The sequence below is a fragment of the Impatiens glandulifera genome, chromosome 2, assembly GCF_907164915.1.
Source record: "Impatiens glandulifera chromosome 2, dImpGla2.1, whole genome shotgun sequence".
Lineage (NCBI taxonomy): Eukaryota > Viridiplantae > Streptophyta > Magnoliopsida > Ericales > Balsaminaceae > Impatiens > Impatiens glandulifera.
In genome coordinates this window covers 3,134,266-3,159,872 of record NC_061863.1, presented here as the reverse complement: position 1 = coordinate 3,159,872, position 25,607 = coordinate 3,134,266, and the positions used below count along the sequence as shown (strand labels likewise).

The window sequence follows — 25,607 nt, the reverse complement described above, 5'->3', positions numbered from 1 at the left end:
ATAAGAACATAAAAACTCCTTGCGACTTTTGCTTTGTCCTGTAAGAATTGTTGACATTATATATGTTGGTATTAGATATAAACCTTTTAACCATCTGCTTTATTTATTTCACATTTTCTTGACTAGATGTTTTACATATTTGAATAAATGTTTGGTATGACCCAAAATTGAAAATACTCACATACATCAACATTCATAAATATGTTATGCGTATCACAAGAATTGAAAGGGTATATGATTCTAATCTCAATTGTGAATCAAAAAACAAAATTGAAAAGTTTTTTAAAAGCAAAAGAGTCCCCCGGTTTTATCAGACAATAGCATTGGCAACACTTGCAATTCTGGGTCATAAATCAGCACATTCCTTCCAATTGGACCAGTAATGGCAGAACCTGTTTTTTTTTACCATCAAACAAATAATGGTGAGTGAATGAATGAGGCATAAAGATGATATAGTAATTTAACACATTTTGAGACATTTTTTACCTTTCATTTCTCCCTTAGGATTCACTATCACACCAGCATTATCTGCATAGTAACAACATATTTATCAACCAAGATATTTACATATTACAATCAACAAATTTCACATATAAAAAAATTTGTGTTGTGATTGTTCAAAATTGAGAAGACCAAGAAATATGTAAGACTTTGAACGCAAATAAGTGAGTATAGTGTTTCTAAATACATCATTCATCATACCATAAACTCTATTCATTATCCCTAATACTCTTTCTTTAATATCTTAGTGGGTATATACAATATCCAAATACCCTTTAAAACCAATACTAAAGAAAAACTATTTCTAAATCCTCAACATTGAGAGTTTGTCATACAAAAGTGAATTGCAGTGAAGAAGGGGGTTAAAGACATTGTGATGATGAAGTGAGACATGACAATCAATCAAAAAGTCAAATTGTACACTAACAAAATGACACTTTGATTGTCAAAACAGATATCTGATTATGATGAGCTTTGTTTGGTTAAGTTGTTTACTTGTAGAAATGTGCATGCTTTTCAAATTGTTTGATTTGCCCTAGTTGTAATCAAATAAGGAATTGTATCAATCAGATCGTGAAAAAAGTGGGTTCTTCAGTCTAACTGTTCTAGTAAAGAATAACAAAGAATTGGTTAAACAAGTAACAAGTTATAACACAAAACAAAATCAGAATCTACTAAATCAACTTCAAAATACACCTTCAAAATACATGAACACTCCATCCTTTCGGCGTCAGGGCTTGCGTTGTCTAACAATGACAGCAGGCATGACCTTCTTTCTCAAATCAGGTTTCCCTTTCTTCACCGTCACCATAACCATATCTCCCACACAAACAGACGACAATCGATTAAAACGACCCTTGATCCCCTTCACTGATATGATGTAGAGATTCTTCGCGCCGGTATTGTCGGCACAGTTGACTGTAGCCGCCACAGGAAGACCTGAAACACGTTGTTTTTCAACATTGAATTACTATCAAGTATCAAACATGTAGTTAACAGAGAATTGTATAGAAGATGAAAACACTAACCTCGCTTCGACATTTTGGCAGCTTCAGAATACAATGACAATATGAAATTAGGGTTTTAGAGTATTTATATGAGAACCCTAAATTTAGGGTTCGTGACGGAGAATATTACCAAATGCGAGAAATACCAAAAGCGAGGAATACCAAATGCGAGAAATATCAAATGCGAGAAATACATTTCTCGTAATTGAGCACCAAATGCGAGAAATACCAAATGCGAGAAATACATTTCTCGTAATTGAGCACCAAATGCGAGAAATACCAAATGCGAGAAATACATTTCTCGTAGTTGAGCAGTAAAACAGGCGCGCAAAGGCTATTACAGACTTTTCACAGGGCAAAAAGGCCCTTTTTGCCAACTTTATCAACCGTGGGCCTTTTTTGGAATTAGACTACTTATTAGGGCCATTTCATCAAATTTCCCGGAAGAAAATGAATGAAATATTTTGAATCATTTTTAACCGTTTAGATTGATGGGTCCAATATCAATTTTTTCTTTTTTTAAAAGAGAAAATGAATGAAATAACTTGAATCATTTATAAAAGTTTAGATTGATTTTAATTTTTTTTAAAAAGAAGAAAATGAATGAATAAAGTTAATCAAAATAATATAATCAAATTAATGGTCAAGGCGAAGGAATTCAAAGTCTAAGTAGAATTGTTTTATATTTATAAATTTGTAAAATTGAGAGTTTATTATAAATATTAAGAGTTTATTTTAAAAAATATATTATTATTATTATATATAATTAAACATAAAATTAATTTAAAAATAATCATAAATAAACATCACTAATAAAATTATAATTATAAAATCAATAACACAAGTTCATTTATTTAAATAAATTATAATTTAAAAAAAATATGTAAATATAAATTTATATACAATCAAAATCGAAATAATTTATAAATTTGTAAAATTATAAAATCTTAACATCATAATTTAAAATAATAAAAATTTAAACTAGTTTGTTTATCGACACCATTACCAGAATAGTTAGATTTATTTAGAATAATAAGATTTCATGAGTTACATTGAGATTTCAATTGACTTTAAATGGATATCAAATTCATCCCAAACTAGATGGTGATGTATCCATTTTGGATAATCCATCAGAAGCTCCAATGATTATTTACATTCTTCAAAGTCCAATAAGCCCATCCAAACGAAGCCCTTCCGTACACATCCATTTGGGCCTTGACAAACTCATGATATTCCTCCGTGCTTGCATTTTTCACCATTCAGCCATCCATTCTCCTACAATACAACAAAATATTCAAAGCCCAAATATTTTGAGACAAAACTATAAATGGGTCGTGTTATTCATACCATAAAAATGAGAGGCCCATTTGATGTTGTCAATCCGTTCACATCTAGAGACCGATTATTTGTTATGAACTCTATATTATGCTGAAACGGTTAAACCATTAAAAATGTCTTCAAAGAGATTGTAATAATGAATATTAATAACCGATCCTTTTAAGCCGCTTGCAAGACCAAAGAGTTCTTTAGAATCCGATGAGCCTAACTTATTTGAAATTCTAGTCTCTTTGGAAGGTAAATGGATACCTTTATCTTTAATAGCTTCCATATCTTTAATATGGATGAGTGCCTGAACACGACCCCAACCGGATGCGTAGTACTCTTTCAACGTGGCTCGTTGCTGTGTGGATGGTTTCTAGATTTGATGTGAGCTGCCAAATTTTATTTGTATTGTCTGCTAGGATTTGAATCCAATACCTCATTCCACCTCAAGTTTGACCCGTGACCATCTAAACCAACAACTTGTATGGCTTAAACACCTATGCCCAAACTCATATTGTCAATTAGTTGACTCATTCATCATTCTTATTTCTCTTTTGTTTTGGATTTAAAAAGTAATATAAAAAATCTTTAAAAACCCTAAATAATATAAAAAAGGCTAAATAAAAATGTCCAACAAAAATATAAAAATAAAAATAGATATATTAAGTCTTGTTTTGATTTTTATATATTTTTATTTTCTAACTTTGAATTTATTTGATCCTGTGTGTTTCAGGTGCTATTGAGATATAGTCCTCCCATATGTGTACTTATCTCAATCTTACATATTTATTTCTTGGTACCATGATAACCTAGACGCGTGCCTTAAGGATGGATTGTTACAAGTATTTAGTCGCACGATTAAGTTTGGATTTATACTTAGATGCATTACTAGGGTGTGTTAAATAAACGAAGTGTAAAAGAAATATTTTTATATAAAATGACCAAAGTTTATTATAGAAACTATCATTCAATGTGTATAAGTATGGGTGGGTCGGTACGGTATACCTTGATGTTTTATCCATATCTTATACCTTACAGAAAATTTCGGTATACAAAAAATGCATACATTTACCTAATATTGATTTCGATATACAAAAAATTCATACTTTTACCTTACTTTGATTTCGGTATACCTTAATTTCGGTATGGTATCAATATTATACATTTGATATCTAAAGAACATATTATTTTAAAAAAAAATCAATCTCATCAGTAAGGTCAAGATTTCATATATTGAATAATATTTCAGTATAATTCTATTTTGATATTATTTAAAAATTATATTTTCATAATTAAATTAATATCAAATTTATTTAATTATTTCCTTTTAAGTATTATATATATTATATATATTTTTTAATTTATAAATACTATTTATGTATTCCGGTATATCTCGATATACCAAAATTTTTAAAAATTTCATACCTTTATCGTACCAATAATTTTGGTATCGGTACCATACCTTACATTTTTTTCGGTATACCTTAAAAATCAATATTTTCGATATATTTCGGTACGGTATTTTCGATATACCTATGATATCGGTAATTTTTCCCACTCCTAGGATTAAGAGACATAACGTTTTTGTCTTTTCTCACATGTAAACAAGCCTCGAACCTTGATCAAAATCTCTTTTATTCACGTTCGAGAACGTATAATATTTTTTCTTTTTTCGATTTCTTATAGAGAAAATTTGGTGGTGACTCTAAAAAGTCAAACCTAGTCTAATCGATATCATTAAATCTTATTTCGGTTCCTCACCTCATTTTACACAAGATGATTTCCGAGGAAGTCATACTCTTATATCATTTTACGAGGTTCGAGGGGAAGATAAGTCACGAGATTTAATAATTTCGACATCAAATTAGACTTTAGTTTACCCTATTATTTTGGTTCTCCATCCCACTCGGAATTCGAGAGAAATGTAAGTTATGAGGTTAAAATCAAGTCGAACAAACGTTTTAAGATATCCATCGTTTTTAGACGTTACAACTAGTTATCTTTTAATAAAAAAAATAATGTGAAAATTAATAAAATTAAACAAGATTATATGAAAATAGATGTTTTTCGGATCTAAATTCTGGTTACAATAAATGGAAAAACAATCTTAATATATATTACTAATAGAGTTAATTCATTATTAATTATTCAAACCCTTAATTTTAAATTCGATTAAAAAGCTTATAAAAGATAAATATATATAGACAACTTCTATGATTTATAAATTGGATAAACACAAATTTAAAACTGTACTTAGAAGGTTATATGCCTCTCCAATTTTCTTTTATTTCCTTTTTTTCATTTGATTCAGCTTTTATAGTAACACTATTTTGACATATTTAACACTTCTTGTCAATTCAATTTCTTTAAAATTCATAATAAATTATTTATAAGTATATTCAATCCCACATCCTTAATACCTGCTACATGATCCATTCTTCTCTAGTTAAACTTTTATTATTATTTTTTAATTAAAGAAAATTAGCATGATATTAAAAAAATCATGGTTTCACTTTTATGTATATGGAATTAAACAATGTGACATGTATTTTAAGTCGATTCTTACCGTTAGACTATCTTGGCAGAGTTAAACTCGGTCTTATAATGTATTTCATATGTTCGGTCAAACTCGACCAATTTGACATCATGTGTTGGAAGTGGGTTAGTTTGGACACTTTATCAGTCTCTTTGCCCTCACCAGCTCATACCCTTTCCATTTATCAACAACATGCTAAAACAAACCGGTTCATACCTCATGGTTAATGTCTACCCTTTCTTCGCTTTCAACACCATCTCTCAATTACGCCACCATGGATGCTCTCCAGTACAAGGATAAGACGTAAAGATTGTTTGTTGTCTCTGAGACGGGATGGCCGTCAAGGAACAAGATAGTCTTAAATTAGGGACATAATTAAATTTAACAAAAAAAAATGTTTTAAATCAAACACAACCATTAATAACAATTACAAACAAGCTAGAATATCGATCTTTGCTCCAACATAATGATCGTTCTAATTAGCAAAATATAGTCGCTAGATTGATATATAAAAAAATAGATATAAATATATATCATTATAAATTGAACGAAGAAGGTCAATCAGAATTTTGAGCATGATAGTTATGAACCCTCTTTAAATAGACAGAAGCTTTCCAATCTATCCCCGGTTCAGCCACGTAAGTGCCACAGTCGTAGTCGCTAGGCCACCACTCCCTTGAAGGCTTCCTATTACATTTCCCCGTCTCAGTCGCAGTTGCAGCCGTCGTAGTTGCCGCCGAAGCCACACTTGCAGTTGCCGCCGCAGTCGCCGCCGTCTCTCCTCTCTCCTTCTGTCGATTCTTCAATTTGAACATGTTCAAAAGAGCAGAGAGTTTCATGGCTGTCTTCTTCTATATATATATATATGACAACAATACTTAATAAGAAAAGAGAAAATAATTAATAATAGGAGAGAAAATAATTAATAATATGAGAGAGAATATTCCACCTGTCAACCCACGCATCACTCTCCCAGTCGCTGTCTCAAGTGGGCGCTCTCTATCATTTTTCATATAATATAATATATAATATATAAGGAGTTTTTTTAGATAGTATGTAGGATATTATAATATTTTACATAATCATACCCACCTAATAAGGCTAGGTGATTATATATAAAAACTTTGTTTTCACAAATTATTTATGCTGTAACCACAATTAATGACTGACCTAGGATGAAAAATTTAAATAAATATCTTCTTAATTCATTTCTCAATATCATAATTTTTTTTAGTTATTTGTAATTTTGTATTATTTAATCTAATAGAGTTATTTTTTTTTTTATCTATCACACATTAATTATAACAATTAAAAATAATATTATATTTATATAATTTTATTAATGTAAAATTATATATCTAAAAAATCTAACAAGGTAGTAAGTGGTAAAAGTCGAATTAAGAGACAAAAAAAAATCACTGTTCGATTTCATCCGGAAGTGCTTTGAGTTGAAATGAGGGTCATGCCTGTGCGATATGTCACGGACTTGGTCTTTCCACCAATGATCCGTACGGTACTAGATATGATCTTCGAAAGAATGAATAACTAGTCAATCTTACTCGAAGTAACACTCGATATTTGATTCAATAAATATAAAAACTCTAGAGAGAGAAAACGAACTTTTATAAAGAATAATATTATATTATTTGAATACTTGATGATTAAATTGTAATACCTTGAAATGTTATAGACTTATTTAGGGAATTTCTTTTAACGGCTAATTAGTGAAGCACAAATTTAGAACATGTCTTTTAAGTTTTAACTACCAATTTCAACTAGGGCTGCAAATGAGCCGAGCCGAGCTCCAGTTTGCTGAAGCTCGAGCTCGACTCGATTAAGTATTTATTAGCTCGACTCGAACTCGAGCTCGAACGAGCTTATAAATTTGAGCTCGAGTTCGACTCGACTATATTACCTACAAGCTCGGCTCGAAAGCTTGAACAAAAAATTAATTTTCAAGCTCAAACTTGAGCTCGAACTCGAACTCGAACCAAATTTATTTATAAAATTAAAATATCAATCTTTCATACATATTAATAAAAACATGATATTTCAAAATTAAAATATGAAACAATCATAACTATTCAAAATTATAAAACATAATAATCCAAAACATTAAATCACCATTACTAATCAAAATTCTAAAACATAAAATTCAAAAATTAAAGTACAAAACAATAAAAATTGTTTGAACATTCAATATATTAATCTTTTTAACTCATGTTCTTCAATCATAGCACACGTACAACTACCCTGCATTCAATAATATGAAATGTTTAATCTTAAAAATAATTAATATAAAAAATAAATGTTAAAACAAATAACTAAAATTTAACTTACTTTAAGATGTAGATACCCGTAACAAAATTTCTTGATATGTCTTCTCTTTAATTAAATAAGAATAAAATTCAGTATATAACATAAGAATTTAATTATAAAACTTACTTTAGTCTTCTTTTTCATTCCATTTATATGTCGAAGTCAATCACCTCCACAAAGTAGAGTTTGCACTGTATTCGTAGATAGCGATAAACGGTAAGAATTAATGACTCTTGTTCCAACACTAAATGTTGCTTCTGAAGCCACTAAATTCACTGGAATTGCTAAAATGTCAGCTGCTATCTTAGATAATATTGAATATATATTAATTTCAAGGTTTTGCTACTTCAGGATTTTTAACTGAAATACATCAATCAGAAATATTAGTACCCGCTCTCCAATCCGAGTGGCAGTTCAGGTGCTTATCTATGTTCTAAGGAAGTTCAGTCCCTATCTTAAGCAAGTGACATTTAATCTTCTGGCATTCTGCCCGGTAATGCAGTTAGAAGTTTCCTTTCCGCTTGCTTTCCGACATTCACTCCTTTCTCCGAGAAGAAAGACAATCCTTCTTGGAGGCCAATCAAGCTGATGAGAATGCAGAGAAGGCAGTCTGACAGTGACTCTGAGGGCAGCGATAGAAACGATTCTGGAGGACTGACAGCTAGAAGCAAAACAAGCAAGCGATAGTTGGAGATGGGATTGCACGTGTTACAGGATTGACCGAGAATTGGTACTCCATTGCTCTCATTTCATATGTATATGGTTACAATTATCTACGTTCCCAGTATGCCTATGATGTAGCACCAGAAAAATAGTTCGGTGCGAGGATCAACACCCTTCTGTAAGGTTAGTTCAGCTCTAGATAAGAAACCGCCTCAAAGCATCGCAATAGACGCAACAGCAACCTGCACCCACCGGCACTTTTCCTTGACTTCTGTCGGTCCCCAGACTCTGAAAAAGTTTATGTTATTACGATCCGTCAGTACGAAACTAGAAAGCTGAGCTAGATCTAGGCTGCAGGAGAGCACTTCTACTCAGACAAGTGAGCTTCGCGCCAAACCAACAATCTGCACGCTTAGCCGCATTGTTCATCTTGACAGGGAAGGAGAAAGGAAGGCTATGAATTGAGCTAACGCGAGTTTTAGCAAAAGCTGCTCTTCGAGGTCGTATCGATTGGTTGAAAGGCTTGAAAGAAAATGTTGTTTTAGGAGGACTCATACCCGTTGGTACTGGGTTTAAAGGATTAATGCACCCTTCAAGGCACCATAACAATATTCCTTTGGAAACCAAAAAGATAGAGAATAAAGTTCCCAGCGGTAAGCTAAAAACACTATCAATCATGGTTGGTACTATTATTCTTATTATTACGCTTACAGAGTCAGTTTCGATGCATGGTGTATTTACTAATATATTCATATATTTAGCATGACATTATCAAGATTTAGGCCTGTCTATACTATGCTTTACCATCTAACGTATAGATCATATACTGATGGTAGGACGGTGGATGATTTAACTCATCACAGTAGTAAAAGTTCTCTTCATAGTTTGGTATTTAAACTAAATAACTATATCAATAAACTTTCAGAAGTTGATATTCTTGGTATTCAAAACGTGCTTCTATCTGGTAATTACACCTTTTCTCCACTTAGCTTTATGCATAGAAATTATGCACCCTTAGGGATTAATTCAATCCCAAATTTATACTTTGAAAAAAAAATAAAAAGCAGACATAGTGGTTATGACAGAACTAAGTATGATCTTAGTCGAAGAGTTGGTCCAATCTACCTATTTTCGTCAATCGTGCTATAGTATTTATACTAAAAGAGGTATAGACGAGTACCTTGGTACCTTTAATGGGTGGGAGGATATGGAAGTACTTCTTCGACTAGATTGCTCATGTTCTGAACTCTATTTCTCCAGGAGACGACTTATAGAAAAAGTACATTTTCATTTTGAATTATTTTCAAAGGAGAAGACTATTCTCTTTACCAAACATATGCGGATCCAATCACGATCTTCTAATAAGAACAAGAGATCTTTCTCGATTAATCCCCTTGCCCCTCATTCTTCGAGAATCAGAAAGATCCTTTTCCAGTTTGAATTTGTTCATTTGGAATCTGGGCTCTTCGACTTCATTTTTCTTTTTGAATTTTTCCCCGTTTTTTTATATCATTCCTTAAGTCCCCGAGGGTAATATGTTCTCATACAATGTTGCTCCAATCTGACCTAGCTGGCGAGCGATCCCAGTTCGCGACAGAGAACAAGACAGCAAGCGAGCGTACCTTTGTTCGCTTCTTCTCCACCAAGCACGGAAGTTTAAGGATAACTGTAGGTCGGTGGCTACCTAAGGAAACTCCGAGTCACGCTCTTTAAACGCCCTAAGAAAGAGGGGCGTAAGTCATCGCTTCCGAAAAAGGTTTTTATTTTCCACGAAACTCCTGTCAAGCGTACTTTCCTTTGCCAGTCATTTTATTCTTATTTTTTTGTATTATATTAGATTAGTCAGATCGAGGCTGTGGGCTTGTCTCTGACTTTGGCTGGTTGCCGCTTGTATCTTTATTGTTGTAGCTTTGGCCTCTTAGCTCTCTTTGGTTGGTTTTTCTAAAATTAATACCTTAAGTTCGTTAGGGAGATTGGCCGAAAATGCGAAGGTGACGAAGGGTTCTCAATCTTTTTTTATATTATAATATATATTATATATAAAAAAATATATATATAGTATAATATAAGTATCTTTTTATCTCTTTTCAATATAAGTATAATATAATAGAAGTATCTTTTTATCTCTTTTCAATATAAGTATAATATAATTTTATTATAAATAAAATATTAACCATATTTATTTCTTTTTATACTAAACTAATTATTATATCTTAATATTATTTTATTATATATAATATATTAACCCTTTTTTATCTCTTTCAATATTATATATAATATACTTTTATTATATATAATTTATTTTAAAAAAAAATTATTTCCATCTTTTTCTTAATCTTTTTATAGAATAATCGAAACTAATAAGTATTATTCTATATATTCATCCAACCTAGGTATAGAATAATCGAAGTCTAAGTTTATCCTAATACATAAAAAAGATATATAAGCATAAATTTTTTTAAGAAAAAAAGATGAACAAGACTTACCTTACCACTGAGTTCACCAATAAATAATTTTTTCCTTTCTTTGTTGCTGGATTTCTTTAAAGTAAAAAAAATCAAAGTTAAATAAAAACGCAAAAACAATAGTTATCATAAAAAGAGAAAATAAATTTAATTACCTGTAATGTAACTGTAAGACTCTTTTGAAAAAATATGTGAAGACGAATGAAGAAAAGATTAAGAGTGAAAGAAATGGTGAAGATGGAAGAGAAAACGAATGAAGAATGAAAGAAGAGGCATGGAAGAGAAAATGTAGAAAGAAGGAAAGAAAGGCTATTAGATGAACAGGTTAGATGAGAGAAGAAGAGACGATTAGATGAATAGTCAGATTATGTTAGATGAGAAATAAAAAAGAGGGATTAGATGAAAGTCGTAGATGTGTTAGAAATTAGGGTTTTAATTATGGATTATGGGCCTTTCATATGGGCTTTGAAGAAAAAGAGAGGGAAAAAATATATTATTAGAGTTTTAATATTAAATAAAAAAAATTATATATTATATACTTAGGCTCGAAAAAGCTTGACAAGCCATCGAGCAAGCATTATATGAGCTCGAGCTCGACTCGAATTTTAAACGAGCCGGCTCGAGTTCGGCTCGAGCTCGGTCAAAGTCAAGCTCAAGCCGAGCTTTGACCGAGCGGCTCACGAGTAGCTCACGAGTAGCTTGACTCATTTGCAGCCCTAATTTCAACTATCAATTAATGACACTAATCTAGCATATGCCTTCAAACTAGAATAATCATTGGGTTAAGTAGAGAAGAATCTATGTAGGGCTCGGGTGGGCTAAAACACATCAAAAAAAATATTTTTTTTTACGGTAGAAATATGACATTACCCTTAATTTTTTTTAAAAAATTTAATACAATTCATTGTTTTTTTTATCTAATTATTAAAAAAATGGTAAAACTTTACTTTTATATACTTGTTTTTTTCAAAATTTCTCGTTATTATTTTAAGCCCACCCTAAATTTTTTTCAAGCCCACCCCAGTTCCAAATTCTGGGTCCGTCCCTGGGGTTAAGTCTACTTAGATGGTTGAGTCTCCCCTTGAGCTAGGAAGATTGAGCATTAGTTCTCTTTAATTAAAAACATATTTATCTAAAATATTATATTATTTATTTATATGATAACTTAAATTAAATATGAATTAAATGTTATTTTTATCTATCTCTTTCATATTATATATATATATATATATATATATATATATATATATATATATATATATATATATATATATATATATATATATATATAATAAACCAAGACTATTTCATAATTTAAAATATATATTATTTAAATTAGTTAATAGTTAGTTTTTGAGTTTATATCTAATTAGGACGGAAAATGAGCCGAGACGAGCTGAATCTCAACTCAATTAAGTATTTATTAGCTCGAATCGAACGAGTTTATAAATTTGAGCTTGAGCTCGAGTCAACTATTTATCTATAAACTCGGTTCGACTCGAAAGCTTGATCAAAATTTAATTTTCAAGCTCAAATTCAAACCGAAATTTATTTTCAAAATGAAAATATCAAACTTCTATACCTATTCAACATTCAAAACATGATATATTAAAAAAAAATATGAAACTATCATAACTCTTCAAAATTCCAAAATGATATATAAGAGAGTTTTTTTTCTTCTCTATCGCCGAATTTTCTTAAAACAAAAAAATTAGAGTTATTTAAAAAGCAAAAACAATAGTGATCTAAGATAATATTACACTTTTGAAGAAAAGAGAGATTATATACAGGGTCGGCCCTGGGGTAAGCCCTCGAGCTAAGGCATTCCACTGTCTGGGCAACTCATTTGTTAAAATTATTAAGGTATTAAGTTAAATTTATTGTAATTTTAAACATAAAATGTTATAATTTATTGGTTCATGATAAAAACTTAAAATTCTTATATGTTTATGGGTTCAAATCTCATCAAAAACAGTTTTTTTAATTAATTGTTTAAACTAGACTTAGAGCAACGAATATATATCGATATTTTTACTACTGGGGCTAGGGCAACCCAAAACTCGGGGTCGTCTCTGATTATATGTAAAATATTATAATAATTTAGGGAATTAAAGTATTGCTTTTTAACCTTTGGACAATAAGATATAATAATGTGGATCATATGAACTTTGAAGAGAGAGTACACAAAATTTGTTTTAAGTTTTTTAATATTAAAAAAATAAAAAAAAATAGAGGAGTGATAAAAGAGGGTCAGAATGAGAGAGAAAATGATGTGAATTTCATTGATTGAAAAATGAAAAAGTGGGAGGAAAGAGAGAAGATAGGGGAATTATAAGATAGGGGAATTATTTGATTTTTCCAGGCAATCAGATTGCGCTACGCCAGTCCTTCTCCCATTCTCTCACCCAAATTCTCTCCCCAATCATTTCTCTAAAAAATATATTATATAGTATAGAATCGAAAAAACCCAACAAACTATCGAGCAAATATTATATGAGATCAAACTCGACTAGAATATTAAACGGGTCGGCTCGAGCTTTAACCAAGCAGTTTGACTCATTTACAGCCCCATATCTAACTAATCTCTTTTGAAATGAGAACTTATAAAAACGGGTCTTAACATCTCCTTTAATTCTTATAGTTCATATATATTTTTTATATTAAATGTTGGTTAAAAACGATTATAAGAGATTACGTAAACAATAAAGAAAAAACACAAATTTAACATGGTTTACCAAGATAAATATTAGTTACGTTCACCAGAAAAGAATATTATTGAAACGATAAAAATAAAGATTACTTCATAATAGTATAAGGTTATGACCCAAGTTTATATAATATTCGGTCTCTCGAAACCCTAATAGATACATAAGCGAAACTGAAAGTAATCTCTCAAGGGAAAAACTTCAACTTTTTAAAGTATCTAATTGCACTTTTAAATAAGTCTCAACTATGTCAACATCAATATCTTGTTCAGAAGTCTCCAAAATATTATTACGATATTTTTCTAGTTGTATTTTTTGTTTAAAAAAGGTCAATGTATATTAAAATTGATAAAAAAAATTATTTAAGCATAACAACAAAAAATGACATGAAATAAAAAAAAATGTTACTCAATAGGTTATTGAGCTCGTAAGTTCTCGAGAAAAACGATTAAATTGTCGACAGAACTGTTTGAAACCGTATACAATTGATTGGTTTCAAAGAACTGTTTCTTCGGTTTAAACAACATAATTATCAAATTGTAATATATCCCCAGTTCATAAATCAATCTACTCTACGTTATCCAAAAATATCTTGTCCACAAATTACATTTATGTTTAAAATTAATTTTGGTAAAATACATTTCAACGGTGGATTCTCAACAGCCTTCCAATTGTATCTAGATGGTAAATACTTCTCATCTAAAAAAACTAGGTATTTGATTAAATCTTTTACTCATAAAACTTCTTTCTAGTAGCAAGATCAGAAGGAGCCAGATTTATCTTCCTGGATAAAGATTTCAATCTTTACCTAACCAAAACTCTCGATAAAAAGAGTGTTAAGTTAAGGAGTCTTTCTCGGCGTTTGGGCGGTCCAGCAACGACAAGTTCAATTTTACACACCAATGGTTGAACTAATCTCTACGCTTCATTGTAGATGAGGGCATTAAGGAATAGTCATCGCTTGTCCTCCATTAGCACTCGAGGCTCTTTTACGGTAATTAAAGTTCAAAATGGGGGATTTGATGCTTGATACATAAGTGATGAAAGAATGCATTGAATTTGACTGAAGCAGGAATCCCATTTCAGAATAACTCATCACATCTTCCGTTAAGCGTGCGCCATTTTTTGGGTGGGGCCAAAAAGTAGGAACCGGACCTCCTTTCCAGGAGGAATTAAAGATTCATGTCCGGAGATCAAGGAACATATCGATCTGAAGCGATCAGCAATGACTGAAAAGCGTAGAAAACTCCAATGCGCTCCTGAAAACTACAGTGCATAAATGACTTCCGACATCATCGAGAAGTGGTACCCCAAAAGCGTATATCAAAATTCATATAAAAAACTATCAAGTCTTTTGTTAAAGTTTACTTGAAAATGTTGTTATTTTTCCTTATTTTTAGCATTTCAGTTTTAGTTTATGATAAGTGGGTGGTTTCTATGAGAGTTTTTAGTAAATCATGTTCATTTATTTTCCTATATTTTAGCATCACTATCTAGTCATTTGTTAGTATTTAAATGATTTCAGTTTAATGAAAATAACAATATTTTCCCTTCCATTTCTTCTTCTACTCTAAAAGGCATTCTTAGTTCAAAATAACCAACGAATTTGGTATTAGAGATATCTTTTTGAGGGATATGTGAGTGAGAGAAACTCACACGACATCTATCTTTTTCCATGGATTCAGATATATATACCCTTTACATCATTAACACCACATGTGTTAAATGGTAAAAATTACCATATTTGGGTTGCTCGAATGGAGACTCATCTAGAGGCAAATGATCTCTAGGAATCTGTTGAGGAGGAGTATATAGTGCCAAAATTACAAGTTAACCCAACACTAACACAGATAAAGAATCACAAAGAGAAGAAGACAAGGAAGTCGAAGGCAAAGGCTACTTTGTTTGATGTTGTGTCAACTAAGATTTTCATCAGGATAATGACTATAAAGTCAACGTTTAAGGTCTGAAGTTTTCTCAAGGAATAATATGAAAAGATTAAGGGATGCACATCCTTAATTTAGTTAGGGAATTCGAGATAGTGAAGATGAAGGATTCATAAACCATCAAGGAGTACTATAACAGATTAGTCACAATTATCAACAAGGTAAGATTGTTTGACACTAAATTTCCCGATTCCAGATCGGTTCAAAGTGTTGGTAACTATTATTGAAAGGTTTGAGGCTACCATTTTCTCATTAAATAAAACTAAAGACCTGTTAAAGTCATTATTGCAGAAATCTTGAGTGCCTTGTAGACACAAGAACAAAGAAGATTGATGAGGAATGAAAGATTTGTTCTCCAAGCACAAGTAGATGTTCTAAACTAGATTTTCATCCTTATAAGTACTATGAGAAGAAAGGTCATTCACCTTGATGTTGGAGAAGGCTAGATGTGCACTATAAGAAGTGTCATATGATGGGGCATCACTAGAAGATTTACAAAAATAATCTGCAACAGAAGGATGTGACCCAAGTGAACATTAATAAAATGTGGCTCAAGTTGTAGATCAGGTGTAACAACTCTGACTCCTAAAGTTATTAGACCGAGTGCAGGATGTTTTAAAACGTACATACTTAAGCGGAAAAACAGAAACATTTGCGGAAGAGTTATAAATATATAACTGGCATTACAAAACCCGGCCCTTTAAAAATAGACACGGTCCTTTACATCAAAAATAATTAAAAGATGGTCCAATATTACAAAAACAGTGGTCTTTAAAGTGCTAGACCCTAAAAGTGCTTTGAACTTCATTTTGTCCCTCCTCCTACACACACACCTCCCCTGCACCCTGCCCACCATCCAAACCTCCCTTCATAAGTCAACATAATGTTATGGTTGTGTACCTACACCACACAAGTATAGTGAGTCTAAAGACCCATCAAGTATTTTTAAAAAGAATATAAAAAGACAAGTAAAAGTTGCTTTGTATTGATGTGCTGACTTGTAAAACAATTTATAAAAGTGTTGGAACAGAAACATCTTGAGCACATAATGGCCCTTTACAATTCAGAGCTGATCCCAAAAGTTAGGAATCCTATTTGAGCACATAGTTGGAAGGGCACTCTTCGGAGTCTATCCCTAAAGTCCACAACCTAGTTAGACACTTGTCTGTGTGGGTAGGATCTTCTAGAGCTCGTCCCAAAAGTCCAGTCCCAATAGAACCTCAACACCTATTTTTGGAATCAGACTACTAGAGCTCAACCTGGCTAGCCTTCTTCCCAGATCCGTCCAATCCATATATCAATGTTCACAAAAACGTATCATACCTTTGAAAAACAGAACTTACCTTTGAAAACAGATCATACCTTTGAAAAAGATCATGCCTTTGAAAACAGAATATACTTTGCAAAAACAGATTATATAAACAAGTGTGGGTTTCTAAAGATGAGTTGAGAAAAAAGCTTGTCTTAGATGATCTTGCTTATATGTTATGATCTTGCTTCTAAAGGGTGTTATGATCTTGCTCCTAAAGTATGCCTTTGGTTTTCTTAGTAGAGAGAAGGGGGAAAAAGATAAAGTGAATGAAGGGATGTCATATATATAGTACATAAAAGGGCTGGTCATCTGCTTGTCATTGGCATGGGTTAATCAAACAGGGCTGGTCACCTGCTTGTCATCAGTTGGGTTTAATAATAAAATAATAAAAGGGCTAGTCACCTGTTTGTCATTGGCATGGGTTAATCAAAAAGGGCTGGTCATTTGCTTGTTATCAGCTGAGTTTAATAATAAAATAATAAAAAGGTTGGTCACCTGCTTGTCATCAACTGAGTTTAATAATAAAATAATAAAAGGCTGGTCATATGTTTGTCATTGTCATGGGTTAATCAAAAAGGGTTGGTCATCTGCTTGTCATCAGTTGGGTTTAATAATAAAATAATAAAAGGGCTGATCACCTGCTTGTCATTGGCATGGGTTAATCAAAAAGGGTTGGTCACCTGCTTGTCATCAGCTGGGTTTAATAAGTATGGGTGAGGTGACATAAGCATGAGGTGACATAAGTATGGGTTGAAAGCATGAGGTGGCATAAGCATGAGGTGGCATAAGTATGGGTTGGAAACATGAGGTGACATAAGTATGAGTTAGAAAAATATAATCAGTCGGACCCCCACGGTCGGACTCCTCAATCGAACCTCCTCGATCGGATCCCTCGGTCTGACCCCCTCGATCGGACCCTTCGGTCGTGACATAGATTATTCATCGGCCCGAACACAAATTTGTCTCGGCCCGGACACAGATTTGCCTCGGCTCGGACACAGATTTGCCTCGGCCCATGGTTTTGGCCAGGACCGAAGTTACTCGATCTAAAATGAAATTTTGGGTGTGACATTAGGAGAGTAGCTCTTTGTGGCAACTAGTTTTGAAACAAATAGCTCATGTAATAACTGGTTTGTAGATAGTGGCAGCATCAACCACATGACATTTGATCGAGGCCTTTTCAAGGAACTGGACACATCATTCAACTCCAAAGTCAAAATTGGCAATGGAGAGTACATTGCAGTCTTTCAACATGATGTCAACTATGGTTGTAGAAGGAAGAACATCCTTTGAAACAGGGTATGGTTACAAGCCTTCTTTAAAAAACCTTAAGGTATTTGGGTGTTTGTGTTTTTCTTATGTACCACAGATAAGAGAGATAAGCTAGACAAAAGGCTAAAGCTGTAATCTTTGTGGGGGTACAACACAGTTTCAATGGCTTATCGAATTTTTAAGCCTCAAACTAGAAAACTTCTGATAAGTTGAGATGTGCACTTCATAGAAAATGACAAGTGAAATTGGGCATGAGTAGAACCAACTCCACATCCTCAACTGAATGAAGAAGAGTTTGTGGATGATGAACTAGTAAGGAGCACAAAATTGTTTTTTGATATCTACTAGAGTTGCAATGTTGATGTCCTTGAAAGCCTGCAGATTATTGGGAAGCTGAAAGGATTCTAAAATGGAGAGCTACAATGAAAGAGAAGATCAATATGATCGAGGAGAATCATACTTGGAAGCTTGTAAAGATGCCAAGGGATAGAAGGGTGATATGAGTGAAGTGAGTGTTCAGAACAAAGCTAAATACAAATGGCTCCATTAACAATCATAAAACAAGGCTTGTTGTTAAAGGGTATGCTCAGATCTTTGATGTTAATTTTTTTAGACATTTCCTCTTATAACTAGATTGGCTTGCTTTGACTGCTCAAAAAGGCTGGAAAGTTGGAAAGTGCATCAGTTAGATGTTAAATATGCATTTCTAAATGGAGTCCTTGAAAGGAGATTTATGTTGAGAAACCCGAAGGGTTTGTTGTGAAATTGTATTAAGAATCCCCTCTTCTAGCCTAGCGGCAACAAGAGGTGGATATCCCTCAGGCCACCATGAGGTCCTGAGTTCGAGCCCGTCAGGCGACAAGTTCTGCGCCTGGTTAAATGGTCAAGTGTATTTGTGGGTTATGTGCTTAACCCGCAGGATTAGTCGCACTCCATAGGAGCAGCGGAACACAACGTTCTAAAAAAATAAAAATAAATAAATTGCATTAAGATGAAGTCTACTTACTCAAGAAAACCTTGTATGGACTTAAACAAGCCTGGTACAATATAATTGATAAACATTTGATGGAATTGAGCTTCAAAATAAGCTTAAATGAATCAACTCTTTATGTCAAAGGTGATGAAATTAATTTTGTTGTCATCTTTTTATATGTTGATGACCTGTTAGTAACATGAAGCAATGTTAACCTTGTTGAAGAGTTTAAAAAGAATATGCAAAGTTCTTTTGAGATGACATATTTAAGAGAGATGACTTATTTCGTTGGAATGGAAATCATGCAGAAAATTGATGAGTTCTTAATTTACCAGAAAAGTATGCCAATTAGATCTTAAAAAGTTTAAAATGGAGGATTGCAAAAGTATGGCTACTCCTATGTGTCTGAAGGAGAAGTTGAGCAAGAATGATGAAGCTGATAAATTTGATGAGGATCTCTATAGAAGGTTGGTTGGTTGTCTCATTTACTTGACATCAACCAGACCTGATATATTACATGATATAAGTCTTTTGTCAAGATTTACTAAATGTGCAACTGAAACTCATCTTAGAGCAGCTAAGGGGGTCCTTATATATGTTAGGAGAACATCGGACTTTGGCATTATGTTTAGTACAGGTCTGAAGTGTTCTTTGCAGGGATATTCAGACAGTGATTGAGCTGGATCTATTGATGATATGATAAGTACTTCGGGCTATTATTTTAGTTTTGGTTCAGGAGTGTTCTCATTGTGCTGTAAGAATCATGAGATAATTGCACAATCCACATCAGAAGTAGAGTTCATTGCTGCTACTGCCTACTACTGCTCTAAATCAAGCTTTATGGCCGAGGAAAATGCTAATTGATCTGAGCCTGGGACAAAAAAATTGTACAAAGGTGTTTGTTGACAATCAAGCTGTAATTTCTATCTCGAACAATCCTGTTTTTCATGGAAATTCCAAACATTTCAAGATTAAGTTGTTCTTTTTTAAGGAAGTGCAAAAAGAGGGTATGTTAAGCTGAAGTACTGCAAGATTGAACTTCAGTTAGCATACATGTTCACCAAGGCCTTACCGAGGAACAAGTTCGAGTTCCTAAGGGAGAAACTTGACATTTACAGTAACTCAAGCAAGGAGGAGTGTTAAAGTTTGCTTAAATCTATTGTTATTTTCTTTATTTTTAGTATTTCAATTTTAGTTTGTAGTGTAGTGAGTGGTTTTAAGAACGTTTCTGAGTAATTTCTGATTTTTTAGCTCCACTATTTAGTTATTTGGTAAAATTTAAATGATTTCAGCTTCACGAAAATAACACTATTTTTCTTTCTATTTCTTTTTATACACTAAAAACATCCTTAGTTAAAAATAACCAACATTTAACGAATTAGCAACAAATAAATAATGAAATGAAATAATACTTATTTATTTATATGTTTGTGGGTCAATAATAATGGCTAAGCATTGATTGCATTAAGAAGAAGCTATAAGCAAATCCAATGCGTCCATCCATTATTAACAACAGTCAACAACAACAATAAAAATCCCAACTTTATTATATCCTATTCAAGTCGATCATCGTTTACGTAATGAAAAAACTACATCAAGAGAAGATCAAAGGATGAAGATTGCTGATGAATTTAATTCATTATTAGATATTAACATCAATCAAACCCATTTCATTTTAACAGATACTTATAATAATCGAGATGATGATATCGAGAAATCAATGATGAATATTAGAAAAATTAAGAAGATGGGTACTAGTAATTTCTTGGAGAGGATGTTGAAGAAGATTCATCCGTCAAATTAAGTTTGGATTCTTCTTTTGGTTTTAAGTCATCTTCTCTATTTCTTCTTTTGGTAAAGTTAGAGAAAGATGTTGATTGGGTTTTTTTGAAAAAGAATTGACAAAAATGTCTTATTTTGATTTTATAAAATATATATTATAAATATTTGTAAATAGAGATCAACATGCTTTGTTTGACTTTGAATCATTCGAATAGAGAACTTGTTTTAAGTTTGAACAAAATTGGTCAAATATATAATTAAAAAAAATTATAATATACCTTAATTTCAAACTCAACTTCATTTAATTAAATTTGATATTTTCCAAACAAAACAACATGAGGTGCAATTTTGTTTTTGGGTTCACATACATTCATTTTGAAGGTTTTGATTCGTCAATTTGTATTCATAATTTATTTTTTTCATGAATTTTTAGAAATAATTTAAATATGTTGATTGTTTATACGATTATATTATGAAAAAAATATTTTATCAAGACTTGTGATTAAAATATACAAAATAATTAATATGTATGATTTAACAAATTAACAAGGCTTATCAAAAGTCAAGATGGCCGAGTTGGTCTAAGGCGCCAGTTTTAAGGACTAGGTACTAGTCCGAAAGGGCATGAGTTCAAATTCCATTTTTGACAAATTTTTTATTTTTATTTTTAAAAGTTTTGATTAATTTGTTTATTCAAAACCAGAATGTTATATTTATTTAGAATAATAAGATTGTATGAGTTACATTGAGATTGAGTCAAGATCTCGACTTTAAATGTATATCAAATTCATCCCAAACTAGATGGTGATGTATCCATTTTGGATCATCCATTGCATGCTCCAATGATTATTTACATTCTTCAAAGTCCAGTAAGCCCATCCAAACGAAGCCCTTCCGTACACAGCCATTTGGGCCTTGGCAAACCTTTGGTATTCTTCCTTGCTGGCATTTTTCACTTCCCATTCAGCCACCCATTCTCCTACAATACAACAAACTATTCAAAGCCCAAGCCCAAACATTTTAAGACAAAACTATTAATGGGTTGGGTTGTTCATACCGATAAAAATGAGAGGCCCATTTGATGTTGTCAACCGATTCACATCTTGAGACCGATTATTTTGTACGAACTCGATATTTTGCTCAACGGTTAGACCTTTAAACTTGTCTTCAAAGAGATTGTAATAATGAACATCAATAACCGATCCTTTTAAGCCGCTTGCAAGATCAAAAAGTTCTTGAGGATCCGATGGGCCTAATCTATTCGACATGATAACATAGGCCGTGGATGAGTGCTTACGCACGACACCATAACCGGATGCGTAGTACTCTTTCAAAGCGTCCAATGATACTTCCGGAGCACGTGGCTCGTTAATTAGCTCAACCGCATAAAGACTACTACTCTTGGCATACCTAAAAACGAACATATATTATTATAAATCGACGACAAAGAGACTTGGTTGAGTTCGACAAAGTAAAAAAAACGAACCTGGCAGTCAATTTTTCTATGACATCAACCGTTTGTTGAATATTTTCCCGAGTTGATCCCCACTCGATAGAACCGTCCCTTGATGAGCTATGTTCAAAGCCATTTTGAGACCCTGGTGCAGCATGTAGGTCAATAATAACCTTAAGCCCATACTTTCTGCAACATTATTATTGATTGAGAATTAATTTATGCTTAATATAAAAAGGAGAATATATGTTTTTTATAATGAATTGAATAATGTACATACTCTGCCCACACAAAAGCATTGTCCAAGGCTTTCAAAGAACCCCCAACATAGGGCAGAGGAGGAGTCGGGTCGCTCGCAATCCACCACCCGACCGGAATCCTAACCGCATTTAGACCATTTGTTGCTATGAATTTAAAGTCGCTTTCAACTATATAAGTGCTCCAATGATCCTTAATTACAAATTTACAATGAAAAATTGTATTAATTTGATTAGTTATAAATTCATTTAAAGGTATGTGTTCCCTTAAAATTAAAGGGCATATTTTAAGAAAAACAACAAGTATATGACTAAGATATTAAGAGAATATCCATAAATAAACCTCTAAATTCTTCAATTCCATAAGTTATTTTATTATTTTGATTTATACCATCTAATAGGTTGGACAAACTAATCAAAATAAACTATTTAACCAAATCGATTCAATGTATCAAAAGTTATATCTTGTTATAAGCAATAATAAATGCAGTTTGAAAATTACTGATATAATTAAAAAAAAATATTGTTTTTTTAACAAGATGTAACCTTAAAAATTGTTGGTTGAGGAATATTTTAGCAAACCATCAAATCTATTAGAAAAAGATAAAATTATATAATTTTAAGATAATTTAAGTTTTTATATTAGTCTAAAATTATTTTTAAAAAAGAATTCAAACTAAAACTATGTTGTTAATGTTAAATTAACTTACACTAAAAAAAGAAGTTAATTTTCTTCTTATTAATTTGTACTTATTTAATTTTAAATTTAATTATGTAAAATTTATAAACAAAAAGTATAATAAATATAAAATAGATAATTAACTAACCGAATATTTAATTGATTAACTTTATAAGTATCATTTTTTTCTTATAAAACCATTCCAATTGAAAATCCTCCTATTCTAATTAAAACATTTTAAATCATTATATTTTTTTAAGAGAAAAAGTTCAAATGTATTGATTTAATAATATACATGTTTTCAAAATCTTGGAGATTCGTTTGAATTTGGGAATATTTAAAACATTTTGTTGGTAGAAGTGTGCTTTTTTATTAATTGGACCAATTTTGATTTAAAACCTCTTATTTAGACCTTATAATTTGGAAAAAGATTGGTTGTCCCATTAAATGGGTCGATGTGACATCATATAAAATTAGTGTATTTTAAAAACTTATGTAAGATCTACATATATCTTTTATGTAGATTTTTTTTTTATGTTTTTGAATGATGTCACAGCGTTTGACCCATTCAATGGGACATCGAATCTTCTCTCCACAGTTTAGGGCTTATAAGGTTAAAACTATAAAAAAAGATGGTGTTTTGTATTAATAATTTTAAATGTTGTGGTGGAATTTATAAATAAATAAATAAAAAATTAATATCACTAATTTAACTACTAAATTGATAATTTTAGAGAATCGAAAGCTAAAATCTTCTTTTAGTAGTTAAATTGATCTTTTATTAATTTATATATAAATATCACGTAAATAATAAATTAAATGAGTTTAAAATGGTTAAAAAGAATCATAATTTTATATAACTTTACCATACAAAAATATGATAAAATTTTAAAGAAAAAAAAAAAAAAAGTTTCAAACCCATTTTGAGAATTTGAACTTTTATTAATTAAAATAATTTTTATTATTTTTATTTAATAGTAAAAAAAAAAGTCAATGGAAAACAAACTCACATTCATGATTTTGGGTGCTTTGTCTGGACCATATCCATTGGTGATTTGAAATTCTCCTTGGGGCCCACCAGTTCTTGTAACAACGAAAACAGAAGGATCATCATCTCCCCAACTACCCGTTCCTCTGAAATCCGCCGTCACTTTATCCTCTGTTTTGGCCTGCAAGTAGATTAGTCTCATTCTTAGTTAGATCCAGATATAGATCTAGGTTCTAAGAAAACGGAATAATGGTTTCACCTGCAAAAACATTCCATTGTTTGCTTTAATCTTGACTCGATTCAAATCATCGGACTTTCTAACAATCTCAAACGTCTCAAGTCTTCCAGGCACGACGGCGGTCGTCACCAATTCCGACCCATTTCCGGTGCCCTTCAATCCCACAAACTGTTTCCCAAACACCCTAAATTGGAACGTGGTTTCGTTTATCCTCCATAACTGCACAATAAAAATCGAATCTTTAACTTCTAAATTCAAATTATTTGAAATTTGATGATATAAAGACTTACCGAAAAGGTTTCCCAGCCGGATGCAGATGGGCGGTTGGCGACTATAATGTCTCCTCCGCCGTTCTCGGCGGAGAGAAACTTTCCGACAGTCACTGATTTGAACTGCAGCCCTGTTCCATCCTATAAAAATTATTGTAGCAAAATTATTATGTAAACCATAAACGCAGATTAATCAATCTATCTAGAGAGATTATGTATTTTACGAGGAAATCTTTGTTGGGTATGGAATCGAAGAGAGATGGTTTGATCCATCCTTCGGTGACGAGCCAACCGCCGAGATTGACGGCTCGAATTTCCAGGCCGTGAGCTTCTGAAGAGATGAGTATACATAACGTTATTATGTATATGAATACTCCGCCGGTGAAGACGCCGGCGACGGATGAATTCAAAGTTCCCATTTTTTACTGGATCTTTTTCTTCTTGAGATAGAGGAAGACTCTTACTTAAATAGGAAGAGTACTACTCTATGGATCTGCGCCTAATTTTTCTTAGATATTTACTTAAAACTTAATATTACGTCGGGCTTGTTTGATCTAGGATTTTTGTTTTCAAATATTCTCAAACTTTCAACTTACCTTTTTTTTTTTTTTTTTTCTATTTTACTTTTTTCCTACAATTTAATAAGAAGAACAATAAAAATGACAAAGAGTGAGAAGAGAGAAAAAAGAGAATCGCACCACTTTAAAAATATAGTTAGTGAAGTTACTTTAAAGAAATAGTGTGATTTGTGGATCAGTTAGATTAGAATATTAATCTCAACCATTTTTCTTTTATTATATAATATTTAAATTTGAGTTTTTAAATGTTATTTTCTTTTATTTATATATTAATATTTTAAATGTAAATTCATATTTGATTTATTAAGAATTAAATTTATATAAAAAAAAGTCTACTGTCT

At 31.8% G+C, this 25,607-nt stretch overlaps 2 protein-coding genes across 2 annotated transcripts; both read right to left on the bottom strand.

Annotated features, from left to right (window-relative positions):
• Positions 1 to 282: 282 nt before the first annotated feature.
• On the bottom strand, positions 283 to 1,542 carry LOC124923832 (60S ribosomal protein L23-like). Its single transcript, XM_047463810.1, has 4 exons — positions 1,530 to 1,542; positions 1,243 to 1,440; positions 487 to 528; positions 283 to 392 (listed from the first exon to the last, which is right to left on the bottom strand). Exons 1-4 carry the CDS (start codon positions 1,540 to 1,542, stop codon positions 283 to 285), a joined length of 363 nt encoding a protein of 120 aa, XP_047319766.1.
• Positions 1,543 to 21,506: 19,964 nt separating this feature from the next.
• Positions 21,507 to 25,158, bottom strand: LOC124927381 (probable glucan 1,3-beta-glucosidase A). Its single transcript, XM_047467789.1, has 8 exons — positions 24,913 to 25,158; positions 24,710 to 24,829; positions 24,441 to 24,638; positions 24,204 to 24,362; positions 22,538 to 22,707; positions 22,291 to 22,446; positions 21,862 to 22,214; positions 21,507 to 21,783 (listed from the first exon to the last, which is right to left on the bottom strand). The coding sequence occupies exons 1-8, from the start codon at positions 25,105 to 25,107 to the stop codon at positions 21,602 to 21,604; spliced, it is 1,533 nt and encodes a 510-aa protein (XP_047323745.1). The 5' UTR covers positions 25,108 to 25,158; the 3' UTR covers positions 21,507 to 21,601.
• Positions 25,159 to 25,607: the final 449 nt, after the last annotated feature.

Coding starts and splice junctions, on each gene's coding strand:
- LOC124923832 (XM_047463810.1), bottom strand. Junction 529..1,242: donor TGCTGTCATTGTTAGACAAC/GCAAGCCCTGAC, acceptor GTTACTATGCAG/ATAATGCTGGTGTGATAGTG. Junction 393..486: donor TCCTAAGGGAGAAATGAAAG/GTAAAAAATGTC, acceptor AAAAAAAAACAG/GTTCTGCCATTACTGGTCCA.
- LOC124927381 (XM_047467789.1), bottom strand. CDS start 25,107: ATGGGAACTTTGAATTCATCCGTCGCCGGCGTCTTCACCGGCGGAGTA. Junction 24,639..24,709: donor CCGGCTGGGAAACCTTTTCG/GTAAGTCTTTAT, acceptor TTTATTGTGCAG/TTATGGAGGATAAACGAAAC. Junction 22,215..22,290: donor ATAGAAAAATTGACTGCCAG/GTTCGTTTTTTT, acceptor GTTCGTTTTTAG/GTATGCCAAGAGTAGTAGTC.